Raw genomic sequence first — 19718 nt, 5'->3', positions numbered from 1 at the left:
CTTTGACCTGCGTTTACGAAGCTCCATTGCACTTCATTTTTGCTCCTCTCGAAAGTTTTCATTTTGTAAATAGATTATTTATTTTCCTTATTTCATATTCGTCTAATTTTTGTCTTTATTTTCTTAATGAGTGAGAATACCTTAATATTTTTTCTCCTTCATGTTATTGTTAACATCTACTCGTAATTTCGCGTCGTTTCTTAGCAAATTCTTTTCCTAAAGCCGTTTTTTTTCTGCAGAGAGGATCGTTTCTCGGCAGAAAGCCAGGAGGAACCGAAACTGTACAACGCGCGACTACCGACCCTCTAGTCGCATACACACATTGCTGACCACTGTATTCTGTCGATGCCTTATTCCACCGGTTCGAGCGACTCGGGCTACTGCTGTGTGCGTAGATCAAAGTATGAACCAGATGGATCCACTACGGCAAGTTCGGATCGCGCGACAAGCAGCATCACCGACGAGGATGAACCCGTGCGCTGTGCGCCTCGCCGAGGAGGCGGTCAGTTCACGCGAATCGCTCGCGGCAAATCGAGGCGTTTACGGAAAAAGACGATGCCGCACAGCGACACGAGTTCGCGATCAAGCTGCTCAAGCAGTGAGGTGAACTCGTTGACTGGCGAAGAAGAAAGGAGACACACACTGTCACGGGAGGACATCGTGAAGAAAGTCTATGTGTACTTCCAGTCGCTTTTGGTGAACGTAAGGAGACAACAGAAGTTTTTCGAGCAAATCGGTGGTCTAATGGCAGACGCCGATGCTCGTTGGGGTGCCGGAGGACTGCGCAAAGGATGGGTGGATCCGGCAGGATGTTTCGCGCCTTACGGTTTCGGTGATCCGTCGAAACCGACTGCTTTTCCTGGTTGTTGGGCTGTTCCGCATCCAGCGGTGCATCTGGCTTTGCTTTCATCCAATCTCCGCGATTATTTGGAATTTCTGTCGTGGTAAGTTGATTTCAGAAGATAGGGATAGTACTATACAAAGAAATAGAAAGTAGGAATAGCAGTACAGTTATCATCTCAGGACAAACAAACGAAAATTCTTAGACAATTAACCATTCCGCCATTTCTTCTCCAAGGAAAAGTTCTCCGAAATTGCAAGTTTTTGTGAGATGAACATGGACTAAAAATGCTAGCAAATTCGATTTCGGCCACGAGCCACGCCTGATTTTCTCGGGAAACGAACGTTACATGGTTAATTCACAGTGTTTTGCACTTGACAGCATTCGGAAAGCGACCGTCATCTATGATTCCTGAGCTGAGTTCGTATCGTTGACTTGAGAATCCTGTGAGAATCCTGGTGACGTGACAATTCGCAAAGATGCCGTCTTTCGCTGTGACCATGATCTCTCGCTCACTTTCTTGGTATACGTGTGCAGTACAGCGCTCTTTTCCGACCAAAAACAACTGATTGATGTGGTTCTTGGAATGTTGTGTTTGGTTGTGTGATTGGGAGTCAAATGTATGTGTATGAGAAGGCGCCTGTCTGCCGCGAGGACGTCGGGGTTTACGCTGCTACGTGCCGTCATCAACAGCCGTTTATAGCGTAGCCGTTGACGGCAACGATCAGCTATGAACCGGTTACGGTATGTATGTGCAGCGCATACTTTGTGACGTTAAGCGGTGCTAGCTAGCCGATCGCCGTTAGTTTTTCTATTGCGCAAGGTGTGAGACTGCACGCGATGGATTAATTCGCAGGGGAAAAGAGAAGAATAAGCGTCAAAAGAATAACACTTCTTAGAAGAGAAAATCTTTTTTACTTAAGGAATCCTTTCAGTTTTCTACAGACCAGGCCCATAATGAAATACTTATCATTTTGTGGCTGACCGTACCAGATGCTATAATATTCAAATTTGGTGAGGTTTGCCCTGGAATCATGAGGAGGGGATCCAAGCATCTCGTGAATCTTTCTATCTTTCGCAGAATTGAGAGGATTTGGATCGTTGAAAACAATGGTCTGAACCTCTCGATTAGCTTTTCTTGTGGATTTTGAGTTGGGGCCTAGCACAATTGCGTTATCTCTAATCGCACTGCGAAGCAGAGTGGAGGTCAGTGGAGGTCTCATCGCGCCACTTCTAACGTAACTGCTTTTGCAGTTGCGCCATAAGCTCGTTCGTTTAGAGCCGACCGTAAAGTGATGGCACGCAAAATCTGAAGAATTACGGATAAGATTTATAGGAATACTACGTAGACCTAATCCTCTTGATGTTCGAATTGAGAACACTGTAATTAGGTGTTGCGAGTTCTTAGGCGTTCTGGCTTGTAGAATTCTAGGAACCTATGAGGAAATCGCTGAATATGTGAGGATACTCTCAGCGTCTTCCGTTTAGGATCTGACGACTAAACACTGACTGAAGAACGCAGAGCAGTGAAGTCTAGGAAAAGTTGATACGGAAGAAATTATGAGCAGTTCTTTAAAAAGCTCATAGTTCAGGATCGGATTCTTGGAACGTCTGCTGGCAAATTTCTGCAGACCCAATAGTTATTATGAACGCTTCCATTATGCATACCATTAATTTTTAATTGGATTAGGACGAGATAATACAGAAAGTTTGATCTTAGTATCCCGTCCCCGAGCGAGGATCTTTACAGACTTGATGGTTTTTTCCGTCGTCTCCCACCAGTTGCTGGTGCTTTATGATCATTTTACTCCGACAACTTTTTGAGAGCTTTTGGGCTGTTTAGCATCGGAATTCCTTGAAAAAGAACTACTGACAAAACGATCAAAAGAGTTGTCTATCAAACAACTCAGCAACGATGGACGAGTGTCATGTTTTGTGGTGTTGTTCGTGAATGTCGTTGTGTATACAAAACATATGTGCATGGCACAGTACTGGTTTATACCGTGTGGTGGCGGAAATACAGGCTTAAAGCGATAAACGAGACTAGTAATCAGTAGATAGCGTCGAATCGGTCACAGTCGCGGATGTAGCGATTGCTGCTTTGGCTGCGCGTATTGTCAACGAAATTGTCCAATCGAGTCCCTTTGTCACATCAGGGGATTTCCTTAAATCGAAGCAGAAAATAGTAACGATTTTGATCGATCTAATCCAGGGACAACTGTGTAGAAGACTACCTTCCGAACATCACTGAGGAAATGCTCCCTTGGAATTATGATGGTAAAAGATAGTAGAAATTTAATACAACAGAATATTTTTAAACAGTCGAAATCCAAAAGAAAAGTGTAATCTTTGAAAAGGTTGCATTACACCATGAAAATCTGTAACTCAGTTTCAGTTTCGATTGTTCAAAGCCTTTTTGAAATGATTTTCCTAAGGAAAAATAAAGCATCGTAAGGGAAAAAAAAGGAAAATGATAATACCTCAGATCCATCATCATACGAAGTATTGCAGGCTTTACCCGGGAATTGTCGGTCGAGCATCGGCGGGTAGCGCTCGGGACGATGTAGCGCAGCAACGTGCACGAGGTTTGGGTACTCTCAAAGCAGTCTGGATCTGCTTCTCGTTTCAGTACCAATTTTCCGTTCTAGGGCCTGAAATGGGTATTTCCGAGGATATTCTACCAATTTTGATGCAATTACTGCAGCAGATGGGTCCTATGAATGTCGCTGCTGCGGTACCACCGAATTCAGCTACTCCTATGGATGAAGCGATGTTACGACAGGAGAAAATGCGCCATTTGCAGCAAGCTGCAGCCGGGTGAATTGGTTTTTCATCTCTTAGCTTCGTGTTTTTTTTTTGTGAAATAATACTCGATTTTGTCGATTTACTACACCTCGTCTTCCTGGGGGATGTTAGAACGTTGGTAGACTTTTGTACTTCGTTTCTTCCTGAAAGACCTCGTTCGATCTTAGAAACTCCTCGAAACAAAACGGATTATATTCAAAATGCTTTCTGGACCCGCATTCCAAAGTTCAAAGAACACTCCGACATCCACATTCTGTGGGGTGAGGTGCTAGAGATCGTGGACGTAGAAACTGATAGGAAATGATCGCAATCAAAACTTAGTCACTAGATCTGATCGATAAACGTTCATTGGGGAATCATAACGTCTGTGACCATCAAAGTATCATAAAAGCTGTTCTATGAGGTAAAGCTTGATATAATCATTATCCTTATACAGGCAGATCAAGATCTAAGGAATCAATAGTTGTTCATCACACGCTGACTGAAAGGTCGGCATCGTATTGATCGATGCTGTCAGCATTAACCGTCGTTTTCATGATAGTTTCAAATCGTTTCGATATCACTGGTTGGAACCTTAGAATTTACTATCAGTTCTCTTCCTCTTTTATTTTGGCCGGTGGTTCCGTGAAGGTCACTCGTCTATTATTTCCGCATTCCCACAAAATGTAGTTTTAAACAAAATCCCATCGGTAATCTATTACGTGAGCGGAGTCTTCATAAAATTTTTGAGAATACACTTGCAATTGACTTGTAAAAAAAAATCCTAATATTAGAAGTAAAAATCAAGAACCTACATACAAAGTTAGTATGGTAATCCGTCTGAGACTCTTGTTAGAGGAGGAGTACGCACGGATGTCGCTGTGCTCCATAAAACTGCAGTGCAGTGTTTCCTGTGATCTCACTGGGATTTGCCGCGCTATTAGGCGAGAAATCAAACGTTTCGTCTGTGACTGCGCCTACGCCGCGGAAATTCGCTAAGAAATACAGTTCCATTTCCAATATTTCGATGTTCCGCTAAACACTTCTAGACGGAATGGGATCGTAGAAGATTCAGTTTAAGGTTAGTTCAAATACCTGCAGATAAGTTTGGAGAATTACAAATCAATTTCTTACTATTTTGTTATTATTTTGTTGCTTTCAAGAAGTATCTTATGATTGAATCTTCCTGATTTATTGGTCCTTAAAGACTGTGCACTAAAACATGGAAGTTCAAAGATTAGAAGTATGGCATCGTTCTGCTAAAATTTCTGGGAAGTGTTATGTAATTCTTGTATTCTAATTTGTGGAATCCTCGCCAACAGTTGAAATGAACTATTGTTCTATCAACAATAATCAGTTCCACAATGTCCCCATTTCTTTCTTTTTTTAAAAGACGTTTTTGGGACCCATTATTTTCTTTACGTGGAACGTATTCTTTAATATAATCTTTTTTTATTTAAATTTCCAGAAGCTGGAGCGTACAACCGGCGCTGATGCAGCAATTAGTGACTCAACTGACTCAGATGCAATTCGCACAACAGCAGCAACAACAAGGGCAACAGTCGGTTGCCACCGCCGCTGCATCAATGAAGAAGACGTCATCTGGAGTAGTCTCGACGCAGTTGCACACATCGCCGACGAAAGCATCGGCAGCAGACACGACGACGAGGCAGCCGAACGTGAGTTTTAACTACTTCGTTTCTATGTGAATTCAATTAAATATGTTTTTATTTTACTTTTGAATGTTTTCTGGTTCGAAGCACCTAGATGTGGTCGTTCCTTAAGAAAACCTTTCCATTATTGTTTTTTTAAATCATGTTTATACTGTTTCGGAGATTGACCATGCTAGCTTCCATTAAGGGTGTATCGTTGTCTCAAACATGGAAATCTGAATAGCTCCATGTCATTACTTTGTGCACGCAGCCGTTATTTAGTGCGCCAGAGTATAAACCCAACTGTCATTAAGCTAATTTCGTTTGTTGTTTCGCAAAAACAATGGCCTCGCCTTCATTCTCCTACCTTTCCATATTTTTGAGCTAGAAACAATGTGTTAAATTCGGTTCCTTTGGGATAACAGGGAGCATGTATTGCTTTATTGATCTAGAATTTTGGAGCTCAATAAATTATTATGAATTGAGTTGATCAGCGGAAAATCTATGTACAGTATTGAGAAAACACACCGAACCCGTTTCCTTTTGTTTCTTTTTTTTTTACTTTTGTTTTCGTGTAAGACATAATGAAGTCTTTTCTCATTAGTTTTATCGTTTGATTTGCTTTTACGGATCCCCGAAGATGTGTGTTTATAGGGATTTGATTTTCGTCCTTTTTTGCATAACTGTGAAGTTACGAGCTTGTTACCCTAATGAAACATTTTTAAATTTGCTTAACAGTGACTGTTATACTGGTGGACTCATGCGAAATGAAGAGGTTGCTAATGAGTTACGTTTATGCTAATAAGTTTGAGATGTCCTATTCCTGGTTGGAATTTCAAACTGCCTGATGAACAGATAAAGGAGGACGAATGTAATTAAGAGCAGTCGTATTTTCAAGCTTACTTTTGGTGTTTTGTTGTTCTCTTCTATGCGGAGAATGACCCCTTTATTCGAATGGAAACTCCTACTACATCGTTGCTTGCGATGAGTGTCAAAATATGTACCTGCTGTTAGATGCATGGAAAAAGTCAAATGTTTGATTATTGAGAATATCGTTTGCTTTTCACGTAGTTTCCATTCTTCAGTTTCCTACGAGGACAGATCGGTTCTGGAAAAATTAGAACCCAAGTGTCCTAACATTTAAAAACGAGCTTATTGATTTCTTGTTTCCTTTTTTTATTAACGTCTTCCCAATTCACCTTATAGGCCATGCTGCGGAGTAGGTGAAATGCGCGTCAGTTGTTCTACCAGGATCAGTAATCTGAAATAAGAATTGCTAATGATTGTCGTTTTATTTCCTTCTATATTTTAAGCTCTTACTTTGCTTTGATGCCACTCATTTATCGTACTTCATTGAATCGTACAGGAATTCTACTCAACAGTGGTAGCACGGCGCCCATCGATGTCGGGATGTGAATCCGGAGGCGGAGGTACTTCGAAATCGTCGAACTCATCAGTGCGAAATTTAACGGCAGCAACGACGAAGTTGGAGCGAAAAGGTAGTTTCAGTATCAGTTTCAGATATTCGTGTTTTTGAATGTATGCATATTGCTTAAATGTTTACTTATTGTAAAACCTTCGAAGTAAGGAGGAAGTTTTGATTTTAAACTTTGATAGATTTGTCCTGTAGTTGCACTAGTATTTGACAACCATTATTCCATTTCTGCCCACCGAAATTGTTATAAAAGTGGTTGGTTAGGTCTGATTTTGTTAAGAGATGTTGGATTGGTTAGTTAAAAGTCATACATCCTGATGTGTTAGTTCAGATGTCACTCAATGTTATCTTGCTGGTTCTGCACTGATAAGTGACATCTGATCCCGCTGTTCAATTTTATTTATTCATTTGTTTCGAGGTGAAGGGGGGAGAAAGAGAAGTGGAGCACAGTATATTCATTGAGAAAACCAGTCGGTTTCCGCATCGCTTCAGCTCCAGCCAGTTGGGAGTGTTCTGCGGGTATTTCAGGGATGTGGTGTGGGTGAACAAAACTCACTAATTGTGGTAATTTTAGGGTTTCGATGCGGGCATTTCCTAAAAATGAAGTAATTTTCAACATACACGCACAATTAATGTTTTAAAGGTGACGCTTTGTTTTCAGCACGTCCGACAGCAACAGTGGAAAATGGAACGGTGACAGTGTTACCATTAAGAGATGACACAAAGACGCCTTGTGGTGAGTTGGAATTAAATTTTGGTTTAGTTATTGACAATAGGGTGATAGATCATTTTAAATGAAGTGGTGGATTGCGATATAATTTTTTTTTAAAAATAAATACAGACCATATAGTTTGAATCCGATTTTTTTTTCGTTTTGTTAATTAAGGACAAGGTGATTGGATCTCTTATGGTGTTTGTGCAGTATAATTGAAAAATCGCAATGCTGTATTTTTTGCGGATGCAAAAGCAGATTGTGAATGGGTAATCAAATATTTTTTCTGATGGTATGCCAGCTAAGACGATAAATGAACGCTACATGATCTGCGTGGTACTAACATATTAGAGTGACTGTTTTCAATTGCATATCTTTCCGAAGGAAAAAAAATGGTGTTTTCTGTTCTTTCACCACAACGTTATCTTTGCTGAGGAGTAGATTAATTGCAATTATCTGGAATGTTTTTCTTATTGATTGCCATATTATCTGTATAGCAAGGTGAAGAAATTAAAAACAATTGTTGCCAGTCCTTATATTAGCATGCATCATATTGACAGCCAGTCGCTAAAGTTTTAAAACTTTTCTAAGCCGATTAAGTGCGGCCAAGGAGGCCGAACAATCTCATTTTGGATGTTGGGGTTTTTTTTTTTTGTTTCCTGACAGGAACGCTGTGAAGTAGATTTGCTCTCACATGTTGCTGCCCTTTCTTTCTAATAGCGGTGTATTTCCGTTCAATTTCCGTTTATTTTCCCACCTGCGGTACTGTCTGCTTGGGATGGTTTTGATGAGGTTACTGAAGTCAACACGAGTCTGCATCCAGTCATGGGCCCACAGACATTGGAAAAACACGCTCGTTTGTCCCTCACCACGTCATCCACTCATACTAATTTATATATATATATATATATATATTTTTTTGAGAAGTCCCTTGCTTTGCTAGAGAATGTGCTAAGGTTATCCTGTAGTGATGTGTTGAGGTGTGGTTGAGGTAAGCTGTTATTGAGTCGCGTTATTCTAACTGGTGAGGTTGATTGCGGTTGGAACGGAACCTTCTGATTTCTCGGCTGCTGCGCATCAGTGTATGATAAAGAACAAATATTCAAATGCATTTTTTCACATTTTTTCTTGTATGATTTGTGTCGACGAGCGCTGCAGAGGATTTAGAAAAGCATTTTTTAAAACTATTTTCCAAAGTTTTCGCGTACACCACTGAATATGACGTATTTTGGGCCATCAGAATCCTTTAGCACTTCGAAAATAGAAATCTTGTCGGATTACGTCTTAATCTGCTGAATTCATATGTGTGAATGATTGTCTTCGAAACTTTTTAAAAGTTCGTAAACATTGAGTGGCGCAAGAATAGTTTCTTTGTTAGTTTCAGTCGTATTTCTTTAGAACAGTTTCTGCTGGGTGTCTTTGTTCGTAGCCATGCTCTGGTTCTCTAATTCATCATCCTTCCAAGGCCTGCATTGATCATCTTCTTCAGGACGTGCTCTCGTTTTTGCTTTGAGATCCAGTCAGGTATCAAAATAACCGGCGACGTTGCTATCGGCTTGAATGCATGCGGTTGTATGGCGACGATACAGCTTATCTGACTTTTCTTATCGATGGATGAATTCCCACCGAGGTGAATTCCGGCATCACGTTAACGTCGCAAGCTAAATGATGTGGAGGAGGTGAAGTAGAACGGTTCTAACCAAACCTCTTTGCTCACTGGTGGTTTTTGTACCGATCGCGGCGTGAAGTGACGTGATCGCCGCTGAAGACGGCGCTGATAGCAGTGAGTGGATAAGGTGATTGACCGCGTGGTTACAGCCAAAGTAGCAGATTCGGCCAGATTAGTTTCGAGTGGTTTGCTCAGCCGGGATCTGCGCCTCTCGCGAGCCCCAGCTCTCTCGTCGCACGCCAGCGTGGCCGGGCACTCAGGGAAACGTGAAGGGCATTCCCCAGCTCCTCTCTCTCACTTTTTCTGTTCGCTCTCCGCCCTCACATCGTCTCCTTCCGAACGGTTCCGGTCACGGCGATCTTCGCCTGTGCGTAGTGACCAACAGTTTCCACGCAGATTGCCGCATTTTCCTCCGTATTGTCTCGCACAAAAATGGCATCGATTTGACTGGACGTGCACTTTTTTAACTAGCCCGTTTTTGTTTGTTGTGTTTCGATGTCGCAACTTCTTGACGAGAAATTGCTCTCTTCAGTCATCAACACATATTCTTTCTATTCACTTTGTCATAGGACTTACAGCTTTCAACTTGCTTTCCTTTTTTAGCGCTGAAAATGTCACCAGCATAACAATTTCGCATTTCCATTTCGACCGTATGCTGTTGAAAGCAGCTTTGTGGGAAAAATCTTGACAACAATAGTGCATGCATAAAAACCTTCAGTGTAAGTGAGACCTTATGGTGTAGAAAAACTCTAAGGCGTTGTTTCAATATCACTAAGTACATACACGTATGTTCAGCGAGTCTGAGTTTCACTTTTAAATCCCGTTTGTGAACACTGAGTAAAAACTAAAAAATTGCGAACATGCAATCCAAAAGAGGAATTTTGCTGGATTTTGTCCTTTGTAAGCGTTTCCTTCTTTTTCTTCTAGTAGCTGTAAAAGTATCCCCATGCAGTGAGATTTTCCGCTGTAAAAGAGCCATCGCTATCGTACAGTATTCCCTGACGATTGAAGGAGAAATAAATGCTAACCCATTTTTTTTTTTCGTCACGCTCAAAAGGAGTTTTTGTCTCTTTCTTATCACCGAAAATGTTTTATGAGGGGGAAGTTTGCTCTTACGGATATTCGAAGATACACATCCCGATTGTTGACGGTAACGACCAACATCGCCGATCCCGATTTCATTTTCTATACGTATCGACCGATGTTTGACGGCAGAATCTTAACGATCTCAGCGACTACCTTGTTCACAATCAATACGCATATAAAATGACTACCGTAGTCAAAATCAGGGAGCCACGGAGGTAGCCGTAATTTGGAGGTGGCATATAACGAAGTAGATGTTCTTGTCATCTCTCCACGAAACGATTGAATACGAGTACGAGGGTGGTGACGCTCGATTCCACCTAATCGTCCTGAAAAATGACGTGAGAAACATTATTCGAGTTCGTATTTTCCTACAAGGCACCTTATAACGCTATATCCCTGTACATGTCCCTGTTCCCTCAGCGGTTTATACACTGGTCACGCTAGAATAGGTTGCTGAGGGAACCCCATCGATTTTCGCCAGGTTATTCGCATACGCACCGCGTGCACAGATGCGACGCGTTATAATGTGCCTCGTAGGGAAATTTGGACTCTATGGCCGTTTCTGACGTCCTCTCTCCAGATAACCAGGGGAGTAAAGCGCGACCACGCTCACGCTCGTAATCTGTACCCCTTACAAGTACATCTACCAACTGATTACGTCACTACTAGATGCACGCATGAACTATTTCTACAAGCGAACATCTGAGATAGTCACAGTATTCTGAGTCTTGCAAGAATATTAATCTCGAATCGTTTAGCACAGTGATTGCTCACTCTATTCCAGAGCATGTTTTCACCGCATTTATTCGTTCTGCTGTAATGATTCCAATCAAATCAAACAATTAGGTCACTGATCGCCTGGAAAAATTGCGGTATTTATGAGCCGAAAGCATTTAGCAGTTCATTTGATCTTCCGTTAGTCAACCAAGTCATTAGTATATGTAAATGCTTTGTTTAATTGCAAGATAAGATTGACTGATATCCGACATTTTCCCTCAGGCAGTTGAAATTCATTTAAATAGCTTCTGCTTTTTCGCAATCGTTCCCGAAAGATGTGTTCTATCTATGATTGTTCTAACGTGCTTGCAAAATTTGCTCCACGGTCCACAATTAATTAGAAAGGCACGGTTATTTAAATTGCTCTGCTTCAAGCCAGCCCTAGAATAGCCCATTATTTCTGTGCAACTTTGTCACCCATGCGTTATTATAGGCTCAGCAATTTCCAAAGGTTTATTTCCTGGGGGTTCCAAGGGCTAAGTATGACGAATTTGATATTAGACGAACAGAGGACCTTTTTCCATCTCTTCCGATTTCGAGCTCATCCAGGTTCATGAGAAATGTCGAGTTCTGCGACGAATTAGTTTCATCGTATCTAGTGATTTTCTAAATTGATGTATCAAAGTGTTTCTCAGGGCCTATATTTGTGTTCCTTTGGCAACACGCTGCTGTGCCCATCGGAGACTTCTGCTTTATGAAGGGGTTTTATTTACTGTGCGCTTTCGTCAAACTGTCACAATCCCGATGAGGCAGCATTTCCACAATCCTACTAGGCACCCTTTGTGGAACTTTTTTGGGAACTGCCTCTCTCGCTGCGATGTATAAATGGAAGGATTCATTCGAGGATTGAAGCTGCTATCTTGTTCCAATCGCGAATGTTCAGCAGGAAAGTTGCAGATCTATCCCATTTGCATTTGGTTTTCGTTTGTTTGTCAGGAAAAAGCTCGGCAATCTAGCTTTATATCGCGTGCCCATTCTCATGAACGCTGGTCATGAATTTCCGCGAAACGGTGCCTCGGATCCGCCAAAAACCGAGTATATGGCCATAAAAGGGGACCAGAGGAAAGGCATTGAGTACCTACGTACCATTTCCATATCACGCACAATTCTAGTAGATACAAAAAAAAGTTATGATCTAGTGGCAGGTGGAAATTTTCGAGTTGAGTGAACACATTGAATTCGTGTAGATGAGCCCAAGCTAAAAAAAAAGTAGAAGCAATAATAAGCGTCAACAATGAATAAAAAATGAAGCCGTATATTTATAATATGCACAATTTTTTTTGTTGGAGTCGTCTTGTTTTCTGCCCTTTTAAAAGTGTCGGAAGACATTGCCTCCAACGCTAACAGCGGTGCACAGGCAGCAGCTGTGTGCTTCGATTGCTCTCCTTGCCGGCTACGCATCCGATGGTCGCCTATTTGCCCCCATTGACATTCATCTCATAGACATTGATCCACAATACAGTTATTTAGATTAGGTTTTTTTTTTGGGTGGGGGGTATCTGTTTGTGCATACACACGATTTTTGCCTATTGAACATATTTGGCAGATTTGGCACCCGAATTGTAACGTGTCGCAAACTTCCTTTTCCATAAGCACCTCAAGAACGTTTAGCTTATGTTCTGATATTCTCCAGAATCTCCATATTCTCCGGAAATTTTCCCTCTTCCTTTGCTACGGAACCATTCTCCCTCTTCGCTTTTCCACCGTTCACTTTCCTTCAAAGCAAAAGTTTAAGAGCTACAATTAGAATTCATGTCTTCTAAAAGCATTTCTGCGTTAAGCGAATCTCTCATCAGCTGCATTTGATTATTCTCTTTGATTATAAATGTTTTTATGTGCATTTATTATGAAGCAAAACAATGCTTTTCGAAAATGGAGAACAACTTTTTTCTTATCGCACAATTAATGCGCGCACCCTTCGAGGAGTTCGCGATAGGTGGTTTGTATATGTAATTTCTCATGCTGGATTCTATTTTAAGACGAACACGGATAAGTGAATTGATGAGAATCCGCAGTAATCCTTTTTGGCGTTGAATTGCCTGATGAATTCTTTGCGAAATTACTGTTGAGTCACTAATTGAGACAAATTTCCAGATCTCCTTCTTTCTGAGGAGTAATTCTCTAATTTCGACTCTTGCAGCTGCAAAAGAGTAAGCTAGAAAAATGAACAATAAGAGTTGGTGCGTTACTTTCGAAATGCTAAGAATTTTTAGAATTTCTAGAATTCTCCTACTGCTAAGCAAGTACATACACCCATGTTAGAACGTCTTCGAGCTCTAATTGAGCATGTTGACGCGTCGTTGGCGAACATTTCCCTAAGCACCTCAAGAAGGTTTAGCTTGTGTTCTGATCCATAATCTCCAGAATTTTCCCTTTTCTTCAATTATGAACTTCGATGATGATGCTATGTGACGGATGGATTATTTACTTGGACAGTAACAGGATGTTGAATAATTTCAACATTGTTCATTGCGACCTTCTAAAATACTGATTGATACAGAATAGTGTTACTGTATTATCTGTACCAATCAGGGAAGGAAAAAAAGTTTTTTTTTTGTGATTACGTATATAATTTCACACCCTTAACCTTTTGGAACGCCAGTGAGTTTTGACCAGATTAAATTTCTTCATGGAGAGAGATTAAAACCGAGGCTATCGGATCGTTAGCTCATATATTTACGTTCAACTCTCGTCATTAAATGGCGCAGAAAAGTGGACGACACCGACTGTGAACCTTCTCGGAATCACGGCAAAAATCTCCATTTTGTGCCATTTAGTATAGGTCATCGTAACAGGAATAGCATAAATCCGTCATTTATGCAAAGTTACACGTAGACAGGAAGAGAAATTTTGCGAAATTTCCTTGTCTCACGCTTGCACCGTAGTCATCTTAAAAAAACGAGAAATTCTGCGATGTGATTTCTTTTTTGTGCATTTGTCAATTCGTTACCACAATCCTATTCCTTTGAGGGAGGTAAAAAAAAATGTCGAAAATGTGAAGAGAAGATTAAATGTCTTCTTTACACATATTCGCATCGAAAATTTGCATGACTGCTTTTATAAGATTAGTCGCTTAAAGAAATCCAGATGCTTGTATTGAGGATACTTGATTAATATCCTTGATTAATGCTGCAGCCAAGCACTGATGCTTGGTGAGAAACGACATTGTGCCGTGCAAATTTTGCAAATTTTGCACTCGTTGGCCCGCCTCAGGATTCTGTAGACTCGAAAAAGGCGCGCGCGTGCAGAAATTTCCACCACCTGTCATTTAGAAGTGTAATTATTGTAATTGACAGTTTTTCCTCCTTCATCCACATCATGTGATGTGAAGGGCTAGAACTCAGTAGTTTTTTGCAAATCCCCGCAAATATCCGTCAGCGTCACATGGAATATGAAGAAGAAAAAAATTGACGCACTTTCGAATGTTCCTGAAATAGAACTGGATTAGTGCTGAAATGAAAGCTGAAAGTTACTTGGGAAATAATTTGAGGATAAATGCGTTTGCAGTTCGCCAACAGCAAATGTTGCCACAGCCGATCATCGATCGATCGATAAGGTTTGTGATTTGGCGGTCGTCCTAACGCGCGGTCGTCACTTTTTTTCGTGTGTTGGACTTGCTTTGTTTTGCTATCTTGGATTTTATTTCAACTGAGGGATTTAGTAATGTTGTGGTGGATTTGAAGGTCTCTATGGAGTACGTGAGCTTTACCAAACAGCCATTTTTATGCCTAATTTATTCTATCGGAGCAATTTAATTGGAATTTGTTGAGGTTTTATTTCTGCTAAGCCATTCTTAATAATTTCACTTCACGATTATTATTCAAACGTTGCTAAGCGCTGTTAATTGATGCTTATTTCCAGCATACTATTCATAGTTGAATCATGCTAGGACCGTTTTTACGTGATTCTCTTTTGCTTCCTTTCAAGGAAAGAATTTGAATTCAATTGGAAAATTCATGGCGTGATATTTCCTCTTGCACGATTTACTTGAATTCCACAGAACGTACATCTGCTTTTTGTATCGTGTGATTTTCGATTTTTCAAGATATTTTCCCTGTTTACACTAAAAAAAAAAACGAAGTGCATAACAAGATATGTAGCATGTGGAAAAAACTCCTTCGATCCACTTGAGGATATACAGCGGGCAAATATCCATCACATAGAATTTAAGTGCTTGAATAGTGCTGACTAAAACACAAGGTAACGAGCTGTATTCATCACCTTTGAAATAGTTGCAGTAAATAGAGAGGAATATTGTTTACCACAGTTTGTTACAATCGTTGTACTCTACTTATATCCTATCCAAAACAGGAAAACATCCGGATTTGCTATTTCTGGTCTCGAGAAGAAAATTGTTTTAACTCTGATCGACCAAAAAATCAAACTCTACAGAATCCATGTTTTTTTAAATACGTTCAAATCCATCTTATATTTTGCTAATTCGGTCACAGAGAAACCATTTCGATCAAACTCATAGACTTAGGATTACGATGCTTAGTCCATCTATTTCTGATGTATCTTTTTCTGTTTGGTTAGTGGATTACTGAAATGCCGGCACTCCTTTAAAAGCTATTTTTAATGTTTGTCCTGAAAGGTTGAGGAAATCTTAGGAAATAACGAACTTATTACAAGTAAATATAGCACAAGTAAATGTACTCTTTCCTTCCGGAGTGTTAAAGTATGACCAGATTTTACACGCGATTCTTCTCATTCTTAGCCGCCTTTGTGTCCATCATCGATTTGTAGGGGAACGGTGGGGGTTTCGATTTTTTTATCCAATGTCGCCAACAGCCAGGCGCATCCCTTCGCCTAAGTATTGCGATCTGGGTGGTTTCTTTGGCGCTCTCCTGGATCAGACATACTTTGTGCACTTCGCCTAAGGTTCCATTTACGCTCGAAAGTTAGCCGCTTTCCGAGACCTCTTCCTGCCATACATAGTCATTGTTTGATTTGTAGTTTTTGCTGTAACTTTACGATGTACGGCAGGGTTTTATTTCGTTTTCTTTGTTTTGCTCTCTCGCGACAGTGATTGATTGGTCCTTACGATGTGCATAGTCGTTGGTTTCGGCTGAGCAGTTTCTTCTCTGCGCTTTTCTGATGGGGCGATTTGCGTGGACAGGTGTTTCGTTCACTTTTTTTCTTAGCATGAATATATTTCTACTGTCCGTGCTTGTTATTCAGTGTAACTTTTTCATTTATTCCGTTTCTATTCATGGATGTTTTCGTGTACATAGCATCACGTCACGATTGGACGACCAGAGCATGATGAGTTGTTTTTGCATTCGTTATCGAGTAAGTTAGAAGAGTCAGTGGAGAGAATCAACAACTCCGGCCATTTTTTTTAAATCGTCGTTTACAACGACGTAGGCGATATTCTCCTCGTTGAATGAAGAATTTTAAAGTCATGCAAGCTTCTCGTGAAAAAGAAACCTGTTTCTTCTGAAGTTCAAGGATTTTCACGTTGCCGATTACGTTCCAATTAATACACGATTTCGAACCATCGACTTAGTAGATTCTTCTTTGAATTACCGTCTTAGCGCCTAACTTGCCGGAGGAAAATCCGTCTAGGGGCATCCTGGCAATTTAGCGGAACGCTTGACTAACCGCATGTTGGTAATTATGCATTCCAGCTGCGAGTTTTTCTAAAGTTATCGAGATACGGTAGTAACTAATTGGCTAACTTCAGAGTTTTTGGATAGTTGTTAGTGTTTTCTCTGGAGATAGCGTGAAAACGCTTAGCTCTGATCTCTCGTTTTTTTTTCATTAGCCATTATGTTTTGGCGATTTTCGAGTGTCATAACTCGCTCCGGACTCATGAATTGTTTAGTTTTCTTCTTTTTTTTTTCTCTCAAACATCTTCTTTGCAACTTTCTAGCCGTCTCCAGTTCTTTCCCGCTTCACATTTCCAGAAAAAATACCTCATGAGCTATGGCTGGTAACAAATTTTAGGATAAATCCTTGGTAACAAATAACGATGCTTAAGGAAATTTTATCCTTTCTCAGCCCAAGCAAAAATCTGACTTAATCTATTTCCGAAAACGTATTCGAAATCAGCAGCGCAAGCGGTTTTGATTGTTCTTAGATCTTAGAGGTTACCGATATCCACAGGTTTATTTCGTTGAAAACGGATCCGAAGACACAAATTAGGAACGTTTTTGTGCAATTTCAACTCGTTAGCAACACGGAAACTTTTACCTGCACCCTCGAGTTAACCTTTTTGTCGTTCCGTATGCTGTCGCCAACACTTTATTGAAAGGGAAATAGGCGGACGAAGAAGTAGTCTGTTTCCGTGTGTTTCTGTTGAAGCTGAGTTCACTCTTGAGAAATTGGTGTTTCATGAATTAATCGTCATCAAGGATTCTATAAGTCTTCCACAGAAGTGTTTTGCATTCGTTTTTTTCGCTACTTCGGAAAGGAGAAAGCAGAAAAGACACCACTAATTTCTAAGATAGAAATCACTGGCCTGCAATCGATTACTGTAGGTCCAAGATTTTGAGTTAGCAGATGTAGCTTTTGAGGAAACAACAGTAACAGAAGAAGGTGAACGGTAGGAGCGGGACAGGGCGGAAATGGTTCGTGTTATGACACCAAACTGGAGTTCATGCACCGCCTTTCTCTTCTTATCCCTCTGATCAACTTTTTCGGATGATTGAACGAAGTGAGGTGGTATTGATGTTGTTATTGTTGTTGTTGAACGAAGAACGAGTACAAAGAGCGACCGCTGACTCAGTTGATGGGCAGATGTCATTGATTGGCGTGGCGAAATGCCTGATCTCAATGCACCCGTCCCGCTATCGCTCTGTCCCGTTTACTCAGAGGGTTTAGTCCCAGTAATCACGATAATTAAACGCAGATCTATCTCTCACGTAATCGATACCTCATATTGCTGCTGGGATGCGGTAGATTTCAAAAGCCGAGTAGCATGGATGCTTTTCTGGATCCCGTGAAGGACCTGTCCATCGTTAGTGGTGGCATGGCGGTGTTGTATTGGGCGAAAGCAGCGGCAGCGTTATCTGTTTGATGAGAGCGTAGCAATGCATCTCGTTCATTTGTTCAACGCATTGCATTCTCACTATTTCATGTGTGACAAGTTGTCGAATGATCGCCTGCCCGGAACAAACTTTTCTACCTGATTCTTCGTCTAAATATGCTCGTCGTCGACGCATGTCTTAGTGCATCGTTGCATCGACTGATTTATGGTCTGGCAGGAGATTGTTCACACGTAGGCGGCTGTTGCTGTGGATAAGTGCCTGAGGTCGCCTGTTTGCTCGTTGCTACATCTGTGTAGCTTGTTGTTTCCATAGATGCGATAGCCCCGGAGCTGATCCCCTTCATTTTTGAATGGTAGGGGAAGGGACCTCCTTCACTTTTGAACGGTTGTCGAAATTACCCCCTTCACTTTTGGGCGGTTGGCGAAAGGACCCCCTTCACTTGAGCTGCACCCTATCAGCTAAACTCCTTCACCTGAAGAGGGTCCGTCTTCTCCCTATCGCACTTATGGTTGTTCCTATGCACATGACTCTCTTTATTTCACCTGAATCGATAAATGCGCTAACTTTTTCCATCGAAAGTGAGAGGAATTCTGATTGTTTTGCGTCTTTCATAATTGGATTACACTTTACGTTTAGAGGTTTTCATTAATCCGATTAGTATTATGGCGTATTGGATTTTTTTTCTGGGATCCAAATTCCGCGCAAAACACATAACGAAGGATCCATCACTGTAGAACATGATAATTGCAACTTGAACACCTTCAGTCCTTAACGTCTTTCCTGAAACCGTATTTCATTTCTTTTTACACAATGCTGTCAAATATTTCGACTACATAGAAGAGAGATCGTGTACTTCAGTAGTTTTGATGATGTGCGAATTGAACAGAGAGGAAAAAATTCCTCTAGATTTTCAAAAATTAAAGGATAGAAAATTATGGTGCTTGGATTTTTGTCTTACAATTCTTGGTCAAAATTCCCCACCATAATGCCTTTGAGCGTAATAAATAAATAAATAAATAATGTGTACCAGAGAAATTAACATCTATTGAGTTGAGCACTCAGCTCGCCATACCTCATTCTATGGTTTGGATCTACCGTTAGCACGATTAAATATAGAATCCGAATATTCCATAATTGCTACTTTTTTTCTTGCTTCTAAGCGTGGTATTATGCTCGAAGGGCATCAATTGTTCTCGGTTGTGCTGTGCCTGTCGACACAATTAACGACAATTATAAACAAAACTTAAAAATTGTTGAAAACCTGCTGAACTGATTGGTACCCCACTATTCGCTTTAAATAGTTGCGTTTAATGCGTTGAGGAAAAACGTCACGTTGATGGCCAGCTATAGAAATGGACTGCATAATGTGACATTAATTTAAGATATGAATATTCATTGCTGTATTAACAAAGCACTTAACATCAGCCAGTTGTTGTTGTTGACGGATGCGAGTAAAACCTCCAATTCAACGCCCTTGAGTGCAGCATTAGCTTAAAATTTCTTTTTTTTCTGGATGTACACCATTGTTGGTGTCCTGAAATTGGAAGTGATATTTACCCTCTCAATTAAATGCGGAACTCGTTTTTTGTGCGACGCATTTTCCTTTGGAGTTATTCTTCTAAGCCATATTCTACATGAATTGAAAAGGATCCACGTGATCCGATTTTCCGGGTTGAAGTGGAGTTTCTGATTTCTCCTAAGAATGTCCCGGAACTATCTTCGACTTCGATTTTGAATAATCTCGGCTAACAGGTGTTTGTTTGCTCACTC

At 40.7% G+C, this 19718-nt stretch overlaps 2 protein-coding genes across 4 annotated transcripts in view; one reads left to right on the top strand and one right to left on the bottom strand.

Moving 5' to 3' along the window:
• Positions 1–345: 345 nt before the first annotated feature.
• RB195_004116 (uncharacterized protein) overlaps positions 346–19718 on the top strand; it is a gene marked incomplete at both ends in the record, with an annotated part of 34363 nt that continues 14990 nt past the window's right edge. The window contains 7 exons of one of the 3 annotated variants that reach the window (XM_064179202.1): positions 346–944; positions 3353–3426; positions 3490–3658; positions 5094–5304; positions 6644–6776; positions 7374–7448; positions 7599–7639. In XM_064179202.1, coding sequence (XP_064033106.1) covers positions 346–944; positions 3353–3426; positions 3490–3658; positions 5094–5304; positions 6644–6776; positions 7374–7448; positions 7599–7639 — 1302 coding nt within the window. Of the gene's footprint in view, positions 945–3352; positions 3427–3489; positions 3659–5093; positions 5305–6643; positions 6777–7373; positions 7511–7598; positions 7640–19718 lie in introns of those variants that run through there. The other 2 variants (XM_064179205.1, XM_064179206.1) reach the window with 2 other exon arrangements.
• Positions 9414–10443, bottom strand: RB195_004115 (uncharacterized protein; the record flags this gene model as incomplete). Its single annotated transcript, XM_064179219.1, has 4 exons — positions 9414–9540; positions 9653–9776; positions 10210–10311; positions 10368–10443. 4 exons carry the CDS (start codon positions 10441–10443, stop codon positions 9414–9416), a joined length of 429 nt encoding a protein of 142 aa, XP_064033105.1.

This window comes from Necator americanus, chromosome I (assembly GCF_031761385.1).
Source record: "Necator americanus strain Aroian chromosome I, whole genome shotgun sequence".
Classification (NCBI taxonomy): Eukaryota; Metazoa; Nematoda; class Chromadorea; order Rhabditida; family Ancylostomatidae; genus Necator; species Necator americanus.
The sequence above is the reverse complement of the archived record's forward strand: the minus strand, read 5'-3'. Positions and strand labels throughout refer to the sequence as shown.